The 21,994-nt window shown below is 34.2% G+C and overlaps 1 protein-coding gene across 1 annotated transcript in view; it reads right to left on the reverse strand.

The window, feature by feature from the left end:
- LOC138308775 (tyrosine-protein kinase JAK2-like) overlaps window positions 1-18,143 on the reverse strand; it is a 34,089-nt gene extending 15,946 nt beyond the window's left edge. The window contains exons 1-10 of the mRNA XM_069249791.1: window positions 17,988-18,143; window positions 12,950-14,007; window positions 7,181-7,285; window positions 6,388-6,545; window positions 5,651-5,931; window positions 3,652-3,798; window positions 3,048-3,160; window positions 2,336-2,566; window positions 1,178-1,335; window positions 58-214 (exon numbers count right to left, since the gene is read on the reverse strand). Of these exons, the coding sequence (XP_069105892.1) occupies window positions 58-214; window positions 1,178-1,335; window positions 2,336-2,566; window positions 3,048-3,160; window positions 3,652-3,798; window positions 5,651-5,931; window positions 6,388-6,545; window positions 7,181-7,285; window positions 12,950-13,876 (2,277 nt within the window). The 5' untranslated portion in view covers window positions 13,877-14,007; window positions 17,988-18,143. The remainder of the gene's footprint in view (window positions 1-57; window positions 215-1,177; window positions 1,336-2,335; window positions 2,567-3,047; window positions 3,161-3,651; window positions 3,799-5,650; window positions 5,932-6,387; window positions 6,546-7,180; window positions 7,286-12,949; window positions 14,008-17,987) is intronic.
- Window positions 18,144-21,994: the final 3,851 nt, after the last annotated feature.

A 21,994-nucleotide genomic window follows, 5' to 3' on the forward strand; every position in this document is an offset into this window, starting at 1 on the left:
CTAAATGGACACTTTATTTAAACTCACAAAATCCAATTATGAACAAAAAACACTTACTCCATCAAATGACATTGATGACAGAGGCGGCTTGTCTATGGGGTTTTCTCCCAGGGCAAACATCTCCCAGATCGTTGTACCGAAGGCAAATATGTCCGACTTCATATTTGTACAATCATGTTCTTTGTCAAATAGTTCTGGTGCGACCCATGGATACCTAGTAACACAATTGGTAGGAATTTTCTTAATACAGACGCCAGCAGAACATATTTATCATAAGGTCAATAATTGATGTTTAAATTTGAATATGTCTAATTAACACAAAAATATACATAAAATAATCTGTTTAGCTTTTGTTGTCTATATCTCATTCCATAAAGGGCATGCTTTTTTTGGATGAAATTTTAAATATAGTTTAAACACCTTTATTCTGAAGTAAAACAAGGAACTCAAGCTATATTTGTAAAAGTGTAAAGTAAAAACTTTTAGGGTTCTGAAGAAAAATACTGATTTGTTTTTAATATGTAAGAATTACCATTCGTTGTAGCACCTTTGACAATGTACAGTGTAACTTGTATATATATAAACAAGATGTCACCTTTGCTAGCCTGTTTGGCCGGGATAGCCATGTTATTGGATTATACAGATTTAAACTATTAAACCAAATTAATAAGGAAAATCCGCAGCTCTACAATCAAGTAAGTATAGACAGGAATCCAGTTTAGACTAATACCTGTTTTTTAAAGAAAAAAAAAACTATCTTTCTCGATAACTAAAATTTTCAATTTTAATTTAAAAACCAGTTAAATAAGAATAACATTCACAGATTTGAAATTTGAATAGATATTCCTATCTACATAATTCATGGAGATTAACTTTTGCAAATTTTCTTAGATTGCAAAATTCACGGAAAGTAAATCGTACACGTAAGAAAGTTGATTTATAGTGCATTATACCATGATCTGGATGTTGATATCTAGACTGTTATAATAGTAATAATGAAGATGTCTTCAGACAATTCCCAAACACAGTCTATAAATCTCCAGTGATGATGACACAAACTGGATCCACCAAAAATGCTTGTACTTAATAAATCATATCTCTGTAACCTTTGACCTTTAACTTTGCCCGATGAAAATCAATCAGGCCAAGGTCAAGGTTTTTCTGAGTTGACACACACCTTTTCTTGTTGACCTTTTCACTGTCAGCCATCGAAGGGCTGTTGTAGACTTGTACCATGCCCGGGTCTCCGATCTTAACGACTATCTCATTAATGTCGTATACATATACGAGGATATTTTGACAGCAGATGTTGCCGTGGTGAAGATTTCTCTCTTCCTGTAAGCATAAAACAACATATTGTTTAGTATCATAGCATGGTCTAGTTTGATTAGTGTAATATCCTATTAACAGCCAGGGTCATGTAAGGACGTGCCAGGTTTAGATGGTGGAAGAAAGCCAGAGTACCCGGAGAAAAACCACCAACCAGCAGTTAATTAGTACCTAGCAACTTGCCACATGTGCTGGATAAACAATTATCAATAAGACTCTTACACAGTGTAAACAAATTTCCTTTTTTGCATGTAATTTAAATTTGTATATTCTTGAAAGTTGATCTCCGTGTTAATACCTACATCACTTATTACTTTCATTTCCCTTCAATCTTTAAATATGCGTAAGTTAATCTTTTCAATATTTTGTTCTTAAATGGATATCACAAAATTTAATAGCTGTGATCAAAACTTTATAACAGTAGAATGAATACCAGAACCACAATATGTAACAAGGTCACGAGTCATAACCCAATCACCCCTATAGACACATTTAAACTCTTCTGATTCCAAAGCTGGAAGGGTTCATTCTGAATAAGTTAATGGTCACTAAAATTCTTCAATATAATAGAAGTAATATGTCCATTTTTGTCCCAACTTTCAACCCCTTAACATTGTCTTCTTGCTGTCAATGTTGATTTAAACAAACTAGAAGTTTTCTGTTTCTCTATATAGTATCTCACTCACCATATCTAACATACATGTATAACATGTATAGTAAATTTGGACAAACTCTCAGAATACAAAATTAATAAGACTTTCAAAAAACAATTTTGTCAGGTTTCCTCTGGTTAGCAAATTTTGTCATTGTATATTAAAAGAGTTATCTGTCCTTGCAGGTAGGTATCTAAAGTGATGTTGTGTTTTTAAGAGTGCACAGTCATATGTTTCAAGCGATTTGAATTTTGTTCACAAAATAATGACGTCACAACCAATTCTTTCCAGCAAGGAAAAAAATTCTGTCATTTGCAAAGACGGAATACAATACTTTATGTTGCTATAGTTACCAGTTGATAAAGTCCTTGTGCCACCTGTAAAGCAGCGTACACAAGATGGCGGATGTAGATGGGCTGATCTGTTCTACGATTTGAGAAGAAATGCGATAACGATCCCTCCTTGGCATAGTTCATTACAATTTTAATTGGCATCGTCATACAAACTCCTATAATTCCAGCAAAATAAGTAGGCTCCTGTACTTCACGAAATTTCATTTGTTGTCGTAGTGCGTACAGGAAAGGCTGAAATTGGAAGAGCAAACTATTGTATTTATAGAACCATGAACTGCAATTAAATACCATATATGAAAAGTTAATTATCAATGAAATACTTGTACTGAATTTTTTAAACCCATGCTATAAAATGTTTATTATTCAGTATTAAAATTGCCATTAGTACCATCAATAATCCTGGAACTAATTCATTTTCTTTTGCACAAAATTGTGTAATCAATCAAATAACACAATATTTCATTTGCAGCGTTTACATGCATTATGTATGTAGATTAAAATTCTGTAATTGTTGCAGATGACAGAAAAAAATGATGTGGTTCAATAACTAGACTACATTATTGTTATACTTTATTCATACATTGCTGTTATTTATTGTACTCCATTGTAACCGCCCCTCCCCCTTGTTACCTCTCCCCCCCCCCCCTTGTTACCTCCCCCCGTCTCCCCCACTCCCACCCCCATCCAACTGTTGCTGACATGTACATCATACCTCCTGACAATTGTATAGCTGGTTCGGTGATGTCCTCGTCCTCAGACTCTTCACAGCAACAGGCTGACTATCCTTGTACAAACCTTCGCACACCTCCGTGAATTTACCAATCCCTGTGAAAACAATAAAGAGTTGTCTCCCCTTAATGACCAGGTTTATCGATCCATGGGAAAACCCAATGAGTTAAGAACTAAATATGTATAACTAATGGCCTGAAATTCAAACTTTTAAAAGATTGTTTTTATTCATGATCATTATATAACTGCAGAATTTTTCAGGTTAACAGAAATAGAATATATGAAGTCCCTAATTTACTAAGAGAGATTTTCTGGAAATAACTGCAGCGACCTTGAATGAGACATGAAATTAAAGCTTGGTCACACCATTTTGATTCTTCAAACAGTTTAGCAATAAGACAGCAAACTATTCTTTTCTAAAAAGAACAAGAATGAACTTGTTCTTGACCTATTAATACCACAAAACTGTTTTAGGCAATCTGATTCTTTTCATAAATTTCTGTAAAATGGAGCTGCTAAAGTAATGACAATTATTTTCTAAAAATAGCAATAAAGACTTTTTTTCATCTTTTTACAGAGTTACATACCAACAACTTTCTTCAATCTGAGATGAGATTCGGGGATTATAACTGGTTGCCGTGACAACACATTCTCATCTTTCTGTTGCTGGTCTTCTTCAGGGATGGCTTCCTTCTCATCCATAAACAACCTTTTCAACACACCACACGCTTCATCTGAAATAAATCATAGATAAGAAATGAGAGACCAATGACATCATTTTGATGTGATGTCATTGAAAAGACATTTGACCTCTGATAATAAGTTTTATGCCAGAACAAAAGTTTGACCTCACTTGACCTGTGAGCATGAGGTCATAGTGACCAATTTACAGTGCATTGTTCCTTGCATTTAAGGATATACATGGAACAGCAGTCAACAGGGTGTGTTAAAATTAGGGGTGCCATGATACGGTAAAAGTGTATTGCAATACATATTGCAATATTTTGACCCCCATGGGCGTAGCACTTGGATCAAAACTTTCGCATGACCCAAACTATTTTTTTTCAATATGAATATATAAAACCTTGGCTTTTATATTTTCATGATTCATTCAAGCAGCAACACTCCACAGTTAGCTGTTAAGAATCAGAAGAAGTAATACCTCTGGTTAATCAGCCTTGCACAATATTTCCTCTTCCTTCAGAGGAGGGATACATGACAAATCAAAGTAGTGAAAGCACTTTTGCTGATTAATTGACAAATCAAAGAAGTGAAAGTACTAACATTTGGCCGATTGAAGGACAACTGTAATAAATCAAAGTACTGAAAGTACTTTTTGTCAGGATTCCATATAAAGCTTGAAAAACAAATTCTCTTCACAAAACACAACATATGCTTCAATAGATATATAAACTCCAAGTCATTCTTAAAGATACAAATACATAACAACCAGAATTGATGACAATTAGATGTTGACACCATACATGCCATATTTTTCTAGGGGTGATAAGGGAGATTGATAACCATTTTAAGGGAATTTGGTCTCAAAAGAGGGAGGTATACGCGCGACATATATGAATAAATTAAATATCTGCTTTTTTATGATAAAATTCTGCATTCATATTGAATTTTACTGAAATAAAGGAATGTGTGGTTTTGCAAAAGTAGTCACATCCCTATATACACCCAGTTCTGGAGCAGTTTTATTGTTTGAAATATTAGACTGGGCTTTTTAATAATCTTTCACAATAACGGATAATTAACTTAGATAAAGTTCTTAAATTTACAAGCACTAAATTAAAAAAAAAACAGAATTGTTACAGTAGTATTCAAAATGTAATTCAATCTGATAGAGAAAAAAAGTAAATTTCTTTTTAATTTTATTTATTTAAATTCAGTTACTATTGATAATTTTTCATTATTAATATAATTTTTTTCTAAAAATAAATTCACACAGAAATTCTAACAAAAATAATACTTTTTCCATTTTTAAAAACGTGGTTATTAGGAAATCCGGAAATTCTATAAAATCTGGATCATCTATTACAATTACCCAAAATGGCGGCCATTACGATTGCAAAGTTTGTGACATCCATCAAATACAGATAGGCCTATTTAACATTAAAAACGTGAGTAAATCATTCACAGTTGTAAGCAGTATTTGTTTTGTTGTAATGTTCACTAGCTGTAGTCATAAAATTTATTGAAAGGCCAGCTGATTGTTTTCTAGGTTTCTTTTTCTTGTTTGCTTGACTTCAGTTTACGTAATACACAGACGTGAGTGAAAGTGACACCACAAGCCAAGGTAGAATAGCCCAAGGCTGCTAATTAGGGCCACTTGGGTGTTGGTCAATGGGTCAGGGAGTGGTTACTCTCGTGCTAAAATTAACCTAGCATGTACAGAAATGTGGCGACGAAAATAAAACGGAGGGGTTTATAGAATACGGGAATTTAAACTCTCCTGCCGGAAGACAATAAAAGGCTTTAAAATATGGGAGGTTTTGTCTCACGCCGGGAGGTATGGCATGTATGGACACCTTGGTGACCTATTTATTTGTTTTAAAGTAAAAGGGAGATAATTCTTACACTTTGGACTCAGACGTATCATGTTATTGGAGAGAATATTGTTGTTGTGCTCAGTTTGTAGAAGGTGGGGTACAAGTTTGCCAGGGTCTGAATCAAACATCTCCTTGTCCCGGAGTAAGTAGAACATGCCCTGCACCTGTTGTACATGTTCTGTCATTATTTGACCCCGGGACGGATACACCAGGATGAACTTATCAAAGTCATTTATATCCTGTTTACACAGGTAATAGCATTCCTGGTCATCCATCTTAGATGACAGTTTCTCGATAGCACAGGTGGTTCTGAAAAAAATAATAAGATTTAAAAGTTAAAGCCTGAATAATGTATCGGAAAATATTGGCATTACCATTATATAATATACTATGCTGCCACTATGTGCATCAAATATCACAGTACAAGTACTTACTTCAGATTTCTCTCTAAATGTTAATCTTAGAAACAAACTTCCTATAACATATCAAAATCTGTCGATCAGTAATCATACTCTTTCATTCTGTTGTAAAGTTCCTTTGAATGAATAACCACTATATTTTGTTTCTCACTTAGCAGTGGTAGTAGTAAAAAGTATTCTGCTCTTGAACCAACTCATTCACCTCTGAAGACACATTTAGGCACTTCTTAATCAAAGAATATAGCAGTCCATTGTGAAGTTTCAGGGGTGCATGCGTAATACAAATGACCAGAAGCTTGTGTGTGCATGTGTCTCTCTTTTATTGTATTCAATATTTATTACTTACTCCATTGGTCCATGAGATTTGATCTGCTTGAGTGATCGCAGTGACAGTGGTTCCATATCACGACACAAACTGAAGTAAAAGTCATGAGTGAGTCGATAGTATCCATCCAAGCATGACACAAATGACTGTGCTAATTCCTGACTTTCAAATTCCAGAACCTGTCAGATGAAAATAAAAAGGGAGGTAATTCAACGAGGGCAATAATTCAACAAGGGCAATAATTCAACAAAGGGAGGTAGTTCAGCAAAATAAGTTACTCCATAAGCAACTCTATTTTGTTTTAGATCCTATTAAAGGAGGCCAGGATCACCCTAGAAACAACACTTAGCAACTACCCGAGGGGTTTTTGTGTTCATAAGACAGAGAAATCATTAAACAATCAGGTTAGTAATTCAACAGGAGAGACACTTAAAAATGGGAAGTAAGTCAGAAAGGAACATAATTAATTTATATTTAAGTTACGATTGTATTCAGCATCAAATGTGTCTGTATTTGCATATTACAGAGGTATCTGCCCTTGTGGGTAGGTATTGATTGTGAAATCATGTGTTTGTGAGTGTAATGTTATATTTTTCGGAGGAAACAATGTGAATTGCAATCACAAAATAATTACATAACAATCAATACCTACATACAAGGGATGTAACTCTGTAATATGCAAAGACGGAATATATATATAAATTTACTAAAATGAAGCTGTTGGATCTGAATTCCTTAACACCAATCGAAGGAAGTGTTATCTATCCACTTGTCTAATGTTGGGTGATGATGTCAAATGAAACTCCATTCTTACCTCTGGTCGGCCATTGTTACGGTCCACATGTACATTCCAGGTGTTTGATGTATAACTAGGCGTGATACTGGCAGAATAAAGATCCTCAATTCTAGAGAAAGGCAGCTGAAAGACACAAAGATTATGAGCATGTGTATTAAAGCATAAAAATATCTGAAATGAATAGAAAGGAGCATGCATCTTAGACAGTAAGTCTAAAACAAGCATGTGTCTTAAACAGTAAGTCTAAAACTAGCATGTGTCTTAGACAGTAAGTCTAAAACAAGCATGTGTCTTAGACAGTAAGTCTAAAACAAGCATGTGTCTTAAACAGTTAGTCTAAAACTAGCATATGTCTTAGACAGTACGTCAAAAACAAGCATGTGTCTTAAACAGTAAGTTTAAAACAAGCATGTGTCTTTAACAGTAAGTCTAAAACAAGCATGTGTCTTAAACAGTAAGTCTAAAACAAGCATGTGTCTTAAACAGTAAGTCTAAAACTAGCATGTGTCTTAGTCAGTAAGTCTAATACAAGCATGTGTCTTAAACAGTAATCTAAAACTAGCATGTGTCTTAAACAGTAATCTAAAACAAGCATGTGTCTTAAACAGTAAGTCTAAAACTAGCATGTGTCTTAGTCAGTAAGTCTAATACAAGCATGTGTCTTAAACGGTCAGTCTAAAACAAGCATGTGTCTTAAACAGTAAGTTTAAAACAAGCATGTGTCTTTAACAGTAAGTCTAAAACAAGCATGTGTCTTAAACAGTAAGTCTAAAACAAGCATGTGTCTTAAACAGTAAGTCTAAAACTAGCATGTGTCTTAGTCAGTAAGTCTAATACAAGCATGTGTCTTAAACAGTAATCTAAAACTAGCATGTGTCTTAAACAGTAATCTAAAACAAGCATGTGTCTTAAACAGTAAGTCTAAAACTAGCATGTGTCTTAGTCAGTAAGTCTAAAACAAGCATGTGGCTTAAACAGTAAGTCTAATACGAGCATGTGTCTTAGACAGTAAGTCTAATACGAGCATGTGTCTTAGACAGTAAGTCTAAAACAAGCATGTGTCTTAGTGAGTAAGTCTAAAACAAGCATGTGTCTTAGACAGTAAGTCTAAAACAAGCATGTGTCTTAAACAGTAAGTCTAATACGAGCATGTGTCTCAGGCAGTACGTCTGAAACAAGCATGTGTCTTTAACAGTAAGTCTAAAACAAACATGTGTCTTAAACAGTAAGTCTAAAACTAGCATGTGTCTTAGTCAGAAAGTCTGAAACAAGCATGTGTCTTTAACAGTAAGTCTAAAACAAGCATGTGTCTTAAACAGTAAGTCTAAAACTAGCATGTGTCTTAGACAGTAAGTCTAAAACAAGCATGTGTCTTAGACAGTACGTCAAAAACAAGCATGTGTCTTAAACAGTAAGTCTAAAACAAGCTTGTGTCTTTAACAGTAAGTCTAAAACAAGCATGTGTCTTAAACAGTAATTCTAAAACTAGCATGTGTCTTAGACAGTAAGTCTAAAACAAGCATGTGTCTTTAACAGTAAGTCTAAAACAAGCATGTGTCTTAAACAGTAAGTCTAAAACTAGCATGTGTCTTAGACAGTAAGTCTAAAACAAGCATGTGTCTTAAACAGTAAGTCTAAAACAAGCATGTGTCTTAGACAGTAAGTCTAAAACAAGCATGTGTCTTAAACAATAAGTCTAAAACAAGCATGTGTCTTAGACAGTAAGTCTAAAACAAGCATGTGTCTTTAACAGTAAGTCTAAAACAAGCATGTGTCTTAAACAGTAAGTCTAAAACAAGCATGTGTCTTAAACAGTAATTCTAAAACAAGCATGTGTCATAGTCAGTAAGTCTAAAACAAGCATGTGTCTTTAACAGTAATCTAAAACAAGCATGTGGCTTAAACAGTAAGTCTTAAACAAGCATGTGTCTAAAACAATAAGTCTAAAACAAGCATATGTCTTAAACAGTAATTCTAAAACAAGCATGTGTCATAGTCAGTAAGTCTGAAACAAGCATGTGTCTTAAACAGTAATCTAAAACAAGCATGTGGCTTAAACTGTTAGTCTAAAACAAGCATGTGTCTTAAACAGTAAGTCTAAAACTAGCATGTGTCTTAAACAGTAATCTAAAACAAGCATGTGTCTTAGTCAGTAAGTCTAAAACAAGCATGTGTCTTAAACAGTAATCTAAAACAAGCATGTGTCTTAGTCAGTAAGTCTAAAACAAGCATGTGTCTTTAACAGTTATCTAAAACAAGCATGTGTCTTAAACAGTAATCTAAAACAAGCATGTGTCTTAGACAGTAAGTCTTAAACTAGCATGTGTCTTAGACAGTACGTCAAAAACAAGCATGTGTCTTAAACAGTAAGTCTAAAACAAGCATGTGTCTTTAACAGTAAGTCTAAAACAAGCATGTGTCTGAAACAGTAAGTCTAAAACAAGCATGTGTCTTAAACAGTAATTCTAAAACAAGCATGTGTCATAGTCAGTAAGTCTGAAACAAGCATGTGTCTTAAACAGTAATCTAAAACAAGCATGTGTCTTAAACAGTAAGTCTAAAACTAGCATGTGTCTTAGACAGTACGTCAAAAACAAGCATGTGTCTTAAACAGTAAGTCTAAAACAAGCATGTGTCTTTAACAGTAAGTCTAAAACAAGCATGTGTCTTAAACAGTAAGTCTAAAACTAGCATGTGTCTTAAACAGTAATCTAAAACAAGCATGTGTCTTAAACTGTAAGTCTAAAACTAGCATGTGTCTTAGACAGTAAGTCTAAAACAAGCATGTGTCTTAAACAGTAAGTCTAAAACAAGCATGTGTCTTAGACAGTAAGTCTAAAACAAGTATGTGTCTTTAACAGTAATCTAAAACAAGAATGTGTCTCAAACAGTAATCTAAAACTAGCATGTGTCTTAGACAGTACGTCAAAAACAAGCATGTGTCTTAAACAGTAAGTCTAAAACAAGCATGTGTCTTTAACAGTAAGTCTAAAACAAGCATGTGTCTTAAACAGTAAGTCTAAAACAAGCATGTGTCTTAAACAGTAAGTCTAAAACAAGCATGTGTCTTAGTCAGTAAGTCTAAAACAAGCATGTGTCTTAAACAGTAATCTAAAACAAGCATGTGGCTTAAACAGTAAGTCTAAAACAAGTATATGTCTTAAACAGTAAGTCTAAAACAAGCATGTGGCTTAAACAGTAAGTCTAAAACAAGCATGTGTCTTAAACAGTAATCTAAAACAAGCATGTGTCTTAGACAGTAAGTCTAAAACAAGTATGTGTCTTAGACAGTAAGTCTAAAACAAGTATGTGTCTTAGACAGTAAGTCTAATACGAGCATGTGTCTTAGAAAGTACGTCTGAAACAAGCATGTGTCTTTAACAGTAAGTCTAAAACAAGCATGTGTCTTAAACAGTAAGTCTAAAACTAGCATGTGTCTTAGTCAGTAAGTCTGAAACAAGCATGTGTCTTTAACAGTAAGTCTAAAACAAGCATGTGTCTTAAACAGTAAGTCTAAAACTAGCATGTGTCTTAGACAGTAAGTCTAAAACAAGCATGTGTCTTAGATAGTACGTCAAAAACAAGCATGTGTCTTAAACAGTAAGTCTAAAACAAGCATGTGTCTTTAACAGTAAGTCTAAAACAAGCATGTGTCTTAAACATAAAAGTAAGTCTAAAACTAGCATGTGTCTTAAACAGTAAGTCTAAAACTAGCATGTGTCTTAGACAGTAAGTCTAAAACAAGCATGTGTCTTAAACAGTAAGTCTAAAACAAGCATGTGTCTTAGACAGTAAGTCTAAAACAAGCATGTGTCTTAAACAGTAAGTCTAAAACTAGCATGTGTCTTAGACAGTAAGTCTAAAACAAGCATGTGTCTTAAACAGTAAGTCTAAAACAAGCATGTGTCTTTAACAGTAAGTCTAAAACAAGCATGTGTCTTAAACAGTAAGTCTAAAACAAGCATGTGTCTTAGACAGTAAGTCTAAAACAAGCATGTGTCTTAAACAATAAGTCTAAAACAAGCATGTGTCTTAAACAATAAGTCTAAAACAAGCATGTGCCTTAAACAGTAAGTCTAAAACAAGATGCTCTACCGCCGACAGAGCATAAATGATATTCATCATTTGAACAATAATTGGTGTTTTAAATCGTGTATATATATGCCTAATTATCACAAAAAAAAAATAATATAAAATAATTTGTTTTACCTTTGATGCATGCGCAATCAGTATAGAATATAGTGCCATTGAATTTTTTCGGGATGCAATTAATTATTTTTCATATTTTTCACTTGAAGTAAAATTAGAAGCTTAAACTTTTCAATGGTGGTAATGGTGTGAAGTAAGTAACTTTTGTAAGTGAAGAAAAATACTAAATCATCTGCTCTTGTTTTTGATAATGAAAAAATACCATTCGTCAGCGGTGGAGCATCTTTAAACAATTGGAAACAAATTGCTTTGTGTCTTTAATCAACTTGTGTAAGCATTAAGACCGAAATCAACACATATAATTGCTAACTTTAAACACATGTTTCAAAAAGAGTTCAAGAGGACCTATATCGCTCAGCTGGTTTGTAATGCCAAGTAATTTTCTGAATACAGTTCCATTATTTCTTTTCTGAAAGAATTTTAAGATTTACCTCTAATTTCCCTATTGGGCCCCACTTTTCTGCTCCAGGGGGTCAGAGCCAAAATATATACAAATTCTGTTTCCCTTCCCACAAGGATGTTTCTAAATTTTGGTGACAATCCATATAGAACTCTACGACTAGTAGTGATTTAAAGGAAATGTTGAGGGACTGACACACATGTACAACAGATGCCGTGCTAGGACATAAGCTCAACGGCCCTTTGGGCCATGTGAGCTAATATTGTTAGTGGAATCATTAAAAAATTTAAGTACGAAAATGAAGAAAACATAACAAATTTTGTCTCTTCTCGTATTTTTCGCATTAAAAAAAAAATATTTTCATGCAGTAATCAGTGACCCAATCAATGTATCTTAAAGCTTTCATGTATCAATGTCGTATCTATGTATAGTTTATTTGTAAAAATAAAGGGTTTTCCCTGACAAAGGTTTTCTGCTTTCTAATGTAAAATGATTGCTTTAGACTCCTGAAATAGAATGATGGGAGTTCCATGGACGCAGTGTGAAAAGTATCAAAAATAAAAAGTTACGTTCAAATCAAATGAACGAAATGATATTATTAGCAATGGAAAATCATTGTACAGTATAGATGGTATGATATATAGGCGTACATTTATACAATTTTCACTACAAGCAGAAACTTCAATCTTGTTTTTAGCCAGGTATACATAACTTTGTCATTTCTCAATATTTTGCAGATAAAGTTTTCACATTAAAAGGATTGTCCTGCGAAATTAAAAGAAATCATCCCTGCTAAAAATATAACCTGCTATACCTTATAATACTGGAGATTATTTAATATATATTTACCAAATTTGTTTTGCGTGCAACATGTATTCACTTTTGCCAATTTCTAGATTCAAGTAAATTCGCGTAAGTTTATCTTCGCAAATTAACATTTACATCATAGGAATTTCTGGACATTTTTCAAATCCATGAATTTTAATCTCCACCAACTTGTTTTGAAATAGAAATCGAGAAATTTAGTAGCCGCGAAAGTAAGTTGGTTTACAACAAGTAAAGCTACACAATTTGTATGGTACTCTCAAAAGCTTAAAGTTCAGAAAACAAATGTAATACTCATGTTAAATTTTTTTTTAAATAATTTACATAATTATAGTAAATAACTGTTTACTTACCCCATCTATAAAGACACCCGAGGGATTGTGATGAATATCGATGAGAATTTTTTTCGGTATGCGTATATTATTACTTTGTGCCATATCAAAGGTGTTTGCATCGTACTGTTCTACGCTATAATCCAGGATCTCCTTGAGTATGTCCCGAATGTACCCTCGCATCAACTCCTCGATATCCGTACTGTTCTCCGGGTGACTCAGGTCAAATTTCTTTACGTGATCTTTCATGTTTTTTTCAAGTTTCATTTTTTTCAAAAAAGCCACACATTCACTTGGCGGTAGAAAATCTTTAAGTTTGCGCGTATCCAGAATTGTTTCCACAGGTTTTTTCTGGACACGGCTGTCGATCAGTAGATTTAGCACCGCAAGTCCTCGACATTTTGGGGAGGTGAGTTGGTTCCGTGAGCCGTAAATGTTTTTAATTCTCTCACTAAGTAGATCTTCTCGTAACTGGTGATATAGATACCTTGTCACATCCTCTCCAAAAATGTTCAGTTTTGGCAGCCGATCTTTTGCAGGCACAAACCTCATACGAACATATAACTTCAAATTGGCATCATTCTTTATTTGACCTTGAAGTTCTTTGATCAAGCACCTTGGACTTTTCCATATGAAGCGATCGTTTTTCTTTGTGTCCAACACAGCCAAACCAAACAGGTGAATGGCCGCCGGTCCAATTGTAGGGTAGTGAATGCCAAGTAATTTTCTGATAATATCTTCCCCAGATTTGGTCATGTCTCCAAGTGAAAGACTTTCTGTATATCCACCGTGGAGATGGACAGTGGCAAGACTTGCCTTACCTGATACCATCGGGACTTCACACGAGGAATCGTTTGACTGTAAACACCTCATCTGTCCACTGCTGTCGCCGTTGAAGGTTGTGCCACTAGTACTCCCCAATAATAATGTATGGCCAGATCCTGACATCTTACAGTTATATTATTGATTTCAAAAGCAGGTGAAAACAGCTGATGTCATTTTCTAAAAATTGCTGTAACTACATCCTTGCTTCATTTCATGTCATATCTTTTGATAGCCTCCATGAAACGTTTTGCAATCTAAAATTGAAAAAAAAGATTGTATTCAATCAAATATTTCATTAATACCTGCTCAAACTCATTCAACCCTGAAGACATATTTAGACTCTTCTGAATCAAAGACAAGACCAGTCAATTATTGAATTTCAGGGGTGAGTTAATAAGTGATAAGTACCTAAATGTGGAAGGATCGCCTGCTTTCCTGGGGTCACAAATCACATAGTCAAACCTGTCTATACAGACCATACAAGGGACAGTCAAACCTGTCTACACAGTCCACCCAAGGTACAGTCAAACCTGTCTATAAAAACCACTCAAGGGACAGTCAAAACTGTCTATAAAGACCACCCAAGGGACAGTCAAACCTGTCTGTAATGACCACGCATGGAACAATCAAACCTGTCTATACAGACCACTCAATGGCCAGTCAAACCTGTCTATACAGACCATCCAAGGACAGTCAAACCTGTCTATAAAGACCACCCAAGTGACAGTCAAACCTGTTTATATAGACCACCCAAAGGACAGTCAAACCTGTCTATAATGGCCACCCAAGGGACAGTCAACCCTGTTTATATAGACCACCCAAAGGACAGTCAAACCTGTCCATAAAAACCAATCAAGGGAAGTCAAACCTGTCTATTAAGACCACTCAAGGGACAGTCAAACCTGTCTGTATTGACCACCCAAGGGACAGTCAAACCTGTCTATAACGACCACCCAAGGGACAGTCAAACCTGTCTATACAGTCCACCCAAGGAACCAAGACGAAATGGCCATTATAGCCCATGGGTTTACATACACTGTGATACACATGTCAACTTGTGTGGAAATGACCATTTGGGAGCCTCCTTAAACAAGTGTTCTTAATACACAGATGTTCTCTATAAAACAGGTTTTATTGTATTTCAACAAAATATAACTTGTGTAATGTGTAAAAAGTTCTAATGTGTTTATGGTGGTGTATGTATTATTTTAGTAAAGACAATTAATAAAGTTCTAACTAATATCCTTCATAATAAAATCATAGCTGGATTTCCACCCCCCTCCCTCCCAACCCCCTATTCCAACCTCTAAAACTAAATCAATGATAATGTGGAGGTAGATCAATTTTAGAAGAAGGCCTACTGTAGATATTTAATCAGGATTTTTTTTAACCAAAAATTCTGATGACATTGTGAAACATGGCTGAATGGGCAATTTCACATTTAATCAGCCCTGGGGACTTTGTTGAACTCAAGTTTTAAAAATTTGATAGTGTTCGCTGAACTATTAATTAGTCCAGTAAAGATAGTGTGTTACCCCAAAATAATTGCAACTGATTTTTTCTTTGTTTTTCATATAGATCTGACTTTATTTCATACAAGAAAAAAGTGCCACAAATAAAAAAGTCACCAAAAAACCTGAAAATAGGGATAGTTGCTTAATTGGCCAACTTGGAAGCCAAATATAAATTTAAATAGCTATCATGAGATATTATAAAATTACTGTATGGCAAAAACATTATAATGACAGCACAGACTGCCAAAAACATTAGTTAAAATCAACACAGGGAAAAAGTATGAAAACATAAAAATTGCATAAGTATGTCCTTGTAACAGACAAATATGCTTTTTAATTGAATTGTTAAGGTAAGAAAATGTAATTATCAACAATACCATTGATACTCATTTTGGTGGAATCTTTTTAAATAAAACTTGTTGATTAATGGCATTAAAAATAAAACATTTTACTTTCACTCGCTGAGATAATGTGATTGCTCAATGTTGGTCTGATGATCTTTCTCAATACCTATTTTGTGACTAATTGCAAAATCCTTTGGCAGATATTACCACCAAAACATAGCGTTCTTTATAAAGTGAAATTAAAGTTTCTTTTGATCAACATATTTGAATAAGTAACGTTTTCATTTTCCATAATGGAACAGGATGGGGGTTACATAATTTTCAATATGATAATAAAATGAAAGTTCAATTTCAATTTTTTAGTTGAAAATTATCATAGTTTTAATGGATTTACTGGCCAAATTTTATGAAAATCGAATAAAGCCTGTTTGAAAATTTAAAATTTTGTGTTGCAGATTTATGACATATTTTGATATTTAGCCAAATTTACGTGATAGGGATATTTTACTTCTTAATATGTGCATATTTATACCGCTTTTACAACAAATTATCAAAATAACAAATACAAAATAAACAAGAAAGGATAAAAAAATTTTGGAAGCATTTGCTTTTCTATTTTCCGAAATATTAGCTACCATATTTGGTGTTTTGTCAAAATCTACACTTTATAAAAACACTTCAATTTGCAAGATCAGTAAACTTGGCAGGTTGATATCTATTTTTTTCCAGGCTTATGTATTATCAGTCATGCATTAATATTAAAGAAAAAGTAAGACATAAAACATAAACTGATATTGTTCAGTGTAAAATTTTATAAATGTTTGCATCTAAAAAGAGCAACAAGGGCTGTTGGAGAACAGCAAAGCTCGCCTATTCAGAAGAAGTTGAAGCTTAAACAATTGACGAAACAGAAACTTGCTCAAAAACTTTAACGTGAAATGGGAAGCCAACGCTGACGCCGATGCCGACGCCGGGGTGACAACATTAGCTCCCCCTATTCTTCGAATAGGCGAGCTAAAAATGGTAATGCTGGCGTAATTCAAAAGGTTTTGGACTGTTTTCATCCTTCATTATTTCTCGACTGAAATTATTATATCACTTCAACTTATTTGTACAAACCTATATTTTGTCTTACTATATACCAAATTTCACATTTCAAGTATTGCAAAAATAGCTGATATTGTACTGGTCAAAAGTGTGACTTCTTTATATTTTCTCATTTTTTGGGTGTTGAAAAAACAACTTTCTGAACATATGATATTTGGGGACTTTTTTCATGGGAAAATACTAAGATTCTACAACCCCCCAAAAAAACAGAAAACAAATTCTGTTGCAATTATTTGGAGGTTAGGCCTCTATTTTTCGTATTTTTACTGGACTTAATTATGCCCCATCAGCCATCTGTATACATTCATTTCAATACATTTCATTGCAAAAAGCAATAGATTTGGCATCAGGCAAAGTCTATTTAAGTCTAGTTACTGTTGTAGCGGAAAAGATATCACAACAAGTCAGTCAGAAGGTGATATCTTTTCCACTACAACAGTAGCTAATTTAAGTCATACTCCAAACAATACTACATTGTCTGGTATCATTTGTCTGGGTTATTTTTTTTAATTTTCAATTCAGAAAACATGAAAATAACAAGACTTGCTGACTTTTGATTAAACTTTTGCAGGCCTCCATCTATAATAGGAGAGGAGCAAATGTAGAGGCTAGACTGGGATCTGAACCCGGGACCTCCGATCTGAGCCTCCATTATATCCCTTATCATAGCTATAGACATACATATGTGTGTATCCTTGACGCTGTTATCAGTGTGCATGTTCACAAAAACTGTACAGATTTTGTTATCAACTAACTGTTATCAGAGGCCCTATAATGTATCCTGGATCAGAGGAGCTTGACGATCTCTCTATAATGTATAGCATGTATATAATAAATACAACATAAATATTTCATAAGTGTTTCTACACATACAGCTGTATGTATATATTTGTGCTATATATTATTCATAGACCGTCAAGCTCCTGTGGCTGGACTCTAAAATATCTGAATATGTTTATTTTTTCTTCGGTCAAGCATCTTCTAAAAAACTTCAATCCATACACAAAAATATAATGTAGATTTGTATATACACACATGCACATGTAAATTGTATTCTTCATTCTTATAATCTGTGTTGTGTATGCACACAGATTTTACTAAGGAATTAACATCTGCACTAGATGACTTACCTGTATACAACCGCAAGTGAGATAATATAACCTTCAGTGTATAGAACAGTCAATACACAGTTTGTACAGTGTATCCTCAAATTATTTAGTGTTGTTTACGTTTAGATATATAACAGTTGTTCATGTAAAAGAAACTTACTGGTTTAGTTCACACATAGACGAATGTTCGTCCCCAATGATGTTCAGAGAAAAATCACCATATTGTCGGTATAATATTGTTTCTCAGAAATGCAAATCTGTTTCGTTTACTCGAAAAACTAAAAATAACTTCCTGGTTTCCAAAATCTACTTTCGGTTTTCCTGTGGTCAGAATCACCTCTGCGTTTGCAAGGAACGAACTCACCAACCAAAGCACTCTAAAGATCTAGATCTTGCAGGTGCAAATACATATACAATATGTATCTAGGTTTGGTCCCAGCCAAGGATTTGATCCCAGTTTTGACGATAAACGATATTTTTGAGTTTGAAATAATTGTGCAAAATACAGTCGTGTGACAGAACGAAAAAGTTTTCCTTTCTAATGAAATGTTGTTTTCTCAAAAAGAACGTAACGGATAAAGAAAAAACAACAGTGACAAATACATTTGCCCCTAGTCCGCTAAACCTGCCTATATTATTAGGCTTTTTTAGGCAAAAAAATAAAAAATTAAAAAAGCCTAATAATATAGGCAGGTTTAGCGGACTAATTTGCCCCATGACTGTAGTTGATACTATGCTCATCTTTTCAGTGTCCATATAATGGATTAAACAGTTTTGTTTCTGAGAAACTTATATGAAATCAGTCAATGCAATGTTCAGTGTCGTAAAGTTTGTAAACAACTCATAGATAACGAACGACACACTATTAACAAGGGATTGTACAGTTTTGTTTCTTAGAAACATCAGTTGAAAATTATCTGTCTGCCTTCAGCTGACTAGGCCGTTTTCGATTATACGGTTTGACTGGTTGGACCTAAGTGTTCGTTTATTAATTAAAGACGGACCCGGGACTTTTACATTGTTTTCAGACGAGCCTAAGCAAAGCCCTCACAGGCCTGTATCAAAAACTGCAGGTCCGTCAAATTTTATACTGGAAATAATGACTTTAACCAATGGTCGAACCGGTTGTTCCGAATAAACGAAAACGGCCCAGCTGTACTGTAATCAGCAGATGATCAGGTTCGATAACGAGACACACTCTGATATACAGCTGCAGTACATAGACTTCACGTGTATAATATTAGTACATATTTTACATCAATTGTCAGAATGATTATATCGTTATTTATTTTATGTAAATTGTATATTGTGGTTATACTGTATAAACTAGTCAGATAAACCTGCCTATATTATTAGTATTTTTTTAAATTTTTATTTGCCTTATAGACATAGTCTATATGTAAAAAGAAAAAAACAAGCCACCTAATGATATAGACAGGTTTAGCGGACTATGTATAGACTTGTGTGTCTGTTTATTTTTTATTATTATTATTTTTTTCCCTTATAGACATAGTCTATATGTAAAAAGAAAAAAAAACACCAAACCACCTAATGATATAGACAGGTTTAGCAGACTATGTATAGACTTGTGTGTCCGTTCCTACATGTATAATGTTGTGTATAATTAATGTAGTTCCTTATTCTATCATTTATTCCTTTCCGTCTTACTTATCATTCAATTATCCAACATGTATTGTTGGCGCATTATACGGATAAACATGTATTGTATACATGTGATCCGATTATTGTAATTGTAAAGTGTGTAAAATGTCTAAGTTATATATTTCTGAAATGAAGTAAGAATTGTGTGTTCTTTTATATTGTAGTTCAATCTGTTGTGATTGCATGGTCGTACTCATGACGTACGGAGCTAGTATACTTTGTAGTGCATACATCAATTACATTGATACACCATACGTGTTGTACATTAGTTGAGATTACATGATGTCACCAAAGGGAGATAATCCTCTAATACTAAAACTCGTACGAGTTATTCCGCATTGGTCCAAGATCTTTATAAGAAATGGAGAATTTTTGCACTTTAAAAAAACCTGAAATTCTAATGCGTTTACCTATTCATTATCAAAATTGATATTTTGAACCTAAATCTCAATCTGAATTTCCAAATTTATATCACGGTTATCAAGGAATAATTACCTGTCAGAATACATTTTTGATTTTGAAATTCAGAATCAAACAATCCAATCAGCAGCCGGGTTAAAATTTTGTCCTGGGCTTAACCTTCGTTACACACGGGCCGTTTCGAAGGTCTTTTTTCATTTAGTTTTGAATACTTTTCGAGATGTTTAAGTTCTACATGTACACGTATATATGAACAATGTACACGTGTTTGCGTAAATGCACGTACATGTGTAGCTACACCGCATACATGGGAGGCCGTCCTTACGTGACCCTAGCTGTTAATAGGACGTACATTTGAACAAACAAACAACAAAAGTAATGCACAAACCCAATAACTGAGAGGTTTAAAAACCTTTTATGTGTGTGGCAGAGCCGTCACCTGTGACACCGGATGTTCAAACACAACCGGTTCAATTTGAGAAACTACCCGTCCGTTTTGAGATCACAGAACCTATAGAGGACCGTGTTAACGTTTGCTACTATTCAGGTTAAATGAAGTTATCAAAATTCTTTACAAATTTTACATCTACATGTATTGTCCGACCCACACATAAACCATTAACTGGTGTACCCTGAATATATCCAATCAGCAGGCTCCTATATATTCACCTCTCTATGAAATCTTGTGCCCAAAGGGGGATTCCCCTAAATCTTTTTTTCGGTTGAACCAGACTGCTTTCGTAAGAAACGCTTTCTGATTAATATTGAGTGAGATCGTCCGTTCGTTCAAGCAATCGTCTGTTCGCTAACATTACTTATATCATTACATAGGTGGAAATCCCGTGTTTTGATCGCGATCAAATCTAGTTAAAATTAGACTTGTAATTCCGCTCCATTACGATGCTCTTCGGTATTGGAGTGTACCTTGTGTAGAACTTCGTAGTGGAGCGGAATTACAAGTCTAATTTTGATTATATCGCTCTTTGCACGACGCATTGTATTGTCGCTTATCGCTTGCAATGCCATAGTGCGTCGTGCATGCTGCCGTAGGAAATGGCGTTGATCCCGTTTGTAAAATGCGACAACATTTTTGACAAAACGTCTCAGGCCTGGACTTTAAACTTCCTGTAGAATCACAAATGACCACGAAAACTAAAGAGCAAATCGATACATAAAATATGTGATTAAATATCCACGTGATTATATAAGGGATACTTAGTCTAAGAAATTTGTTGTGCGGGTGAATGGTGAATGTCCGTTTTGGATTCTGTTTGTCGCCTAGTGGTAGCTGTTGTTTCTGTGGTTATTTGTTAATCTCTATAGGAAGTAAATACTAGGGCTCGGGATGATATGTAGCTGCGTTTTACAAAATGTAACTACGCCCATTCCTCTGATTATAACTACAATGTACAATGTAATACATGTAAACTAAGAATTTATATAATGACGAAAATGTGTGACAATAATATATCTTTATGTTTTTTTCTATTCTTTTATTCAATGAGTCAAATAAGTAATCTGTGACTCGATAAAGTAATCAAGGAATCGAATAAGTAATCAAGGAGTCGAATAAGTAATCAAGGAGTCGAATAAATATAACCTGGGAGTCGATAAAGTAATCAAGGAATCGAATAAGTATAACCTGTGAGTCGAATAAGTAACCAAGGAGTCGAATAAGTAACCAAGGAGTCGAATAAGTAACCAAGGAGTCGAATAAGTATAACCTGTGAGTCGAATAAGTAATCAAGGAGTCGAATAAGTATAACCTGTGAGTCGAATAAGTTACCAAGGAGTCGAATAAGTAATCAAGGAGTCGAATAAGTAATCAAGGAGTCAAATAAGTAATCAAGGAATGGAATAAGTAATCAAGGAGTCGAATAAATATAACCTGGGAGTCGAATAAGTAATCAAGGAGTCGAATAAGTAATCAAGGAATCGAATAAGTAACCAAGGAGTCGAATAAGTAACCAAGGAGTCGAATAAGTATAACCTGGGAGTCGATAAAGTAATCAAGGAATCGAATAAGTATAACCTGTGAGTCGAATAAGTAATCAAGGAGTCGAATAAGTAACCAAGGAGTCGAAT

This window comes from Argopecten irradians, chromosome 15 (assembly GCF_041381155.1).
Source record: "Argopecten irradians isolate NY chromosome 15, Ai_NY, whole genome shotgun sequence".
Taxonomy (NCBI): Eukaryota; Metazoa; Mollusca; class Bivalvia; order Pectinida; family Pectinidae; genus Argopecten; species Argopecten irradians.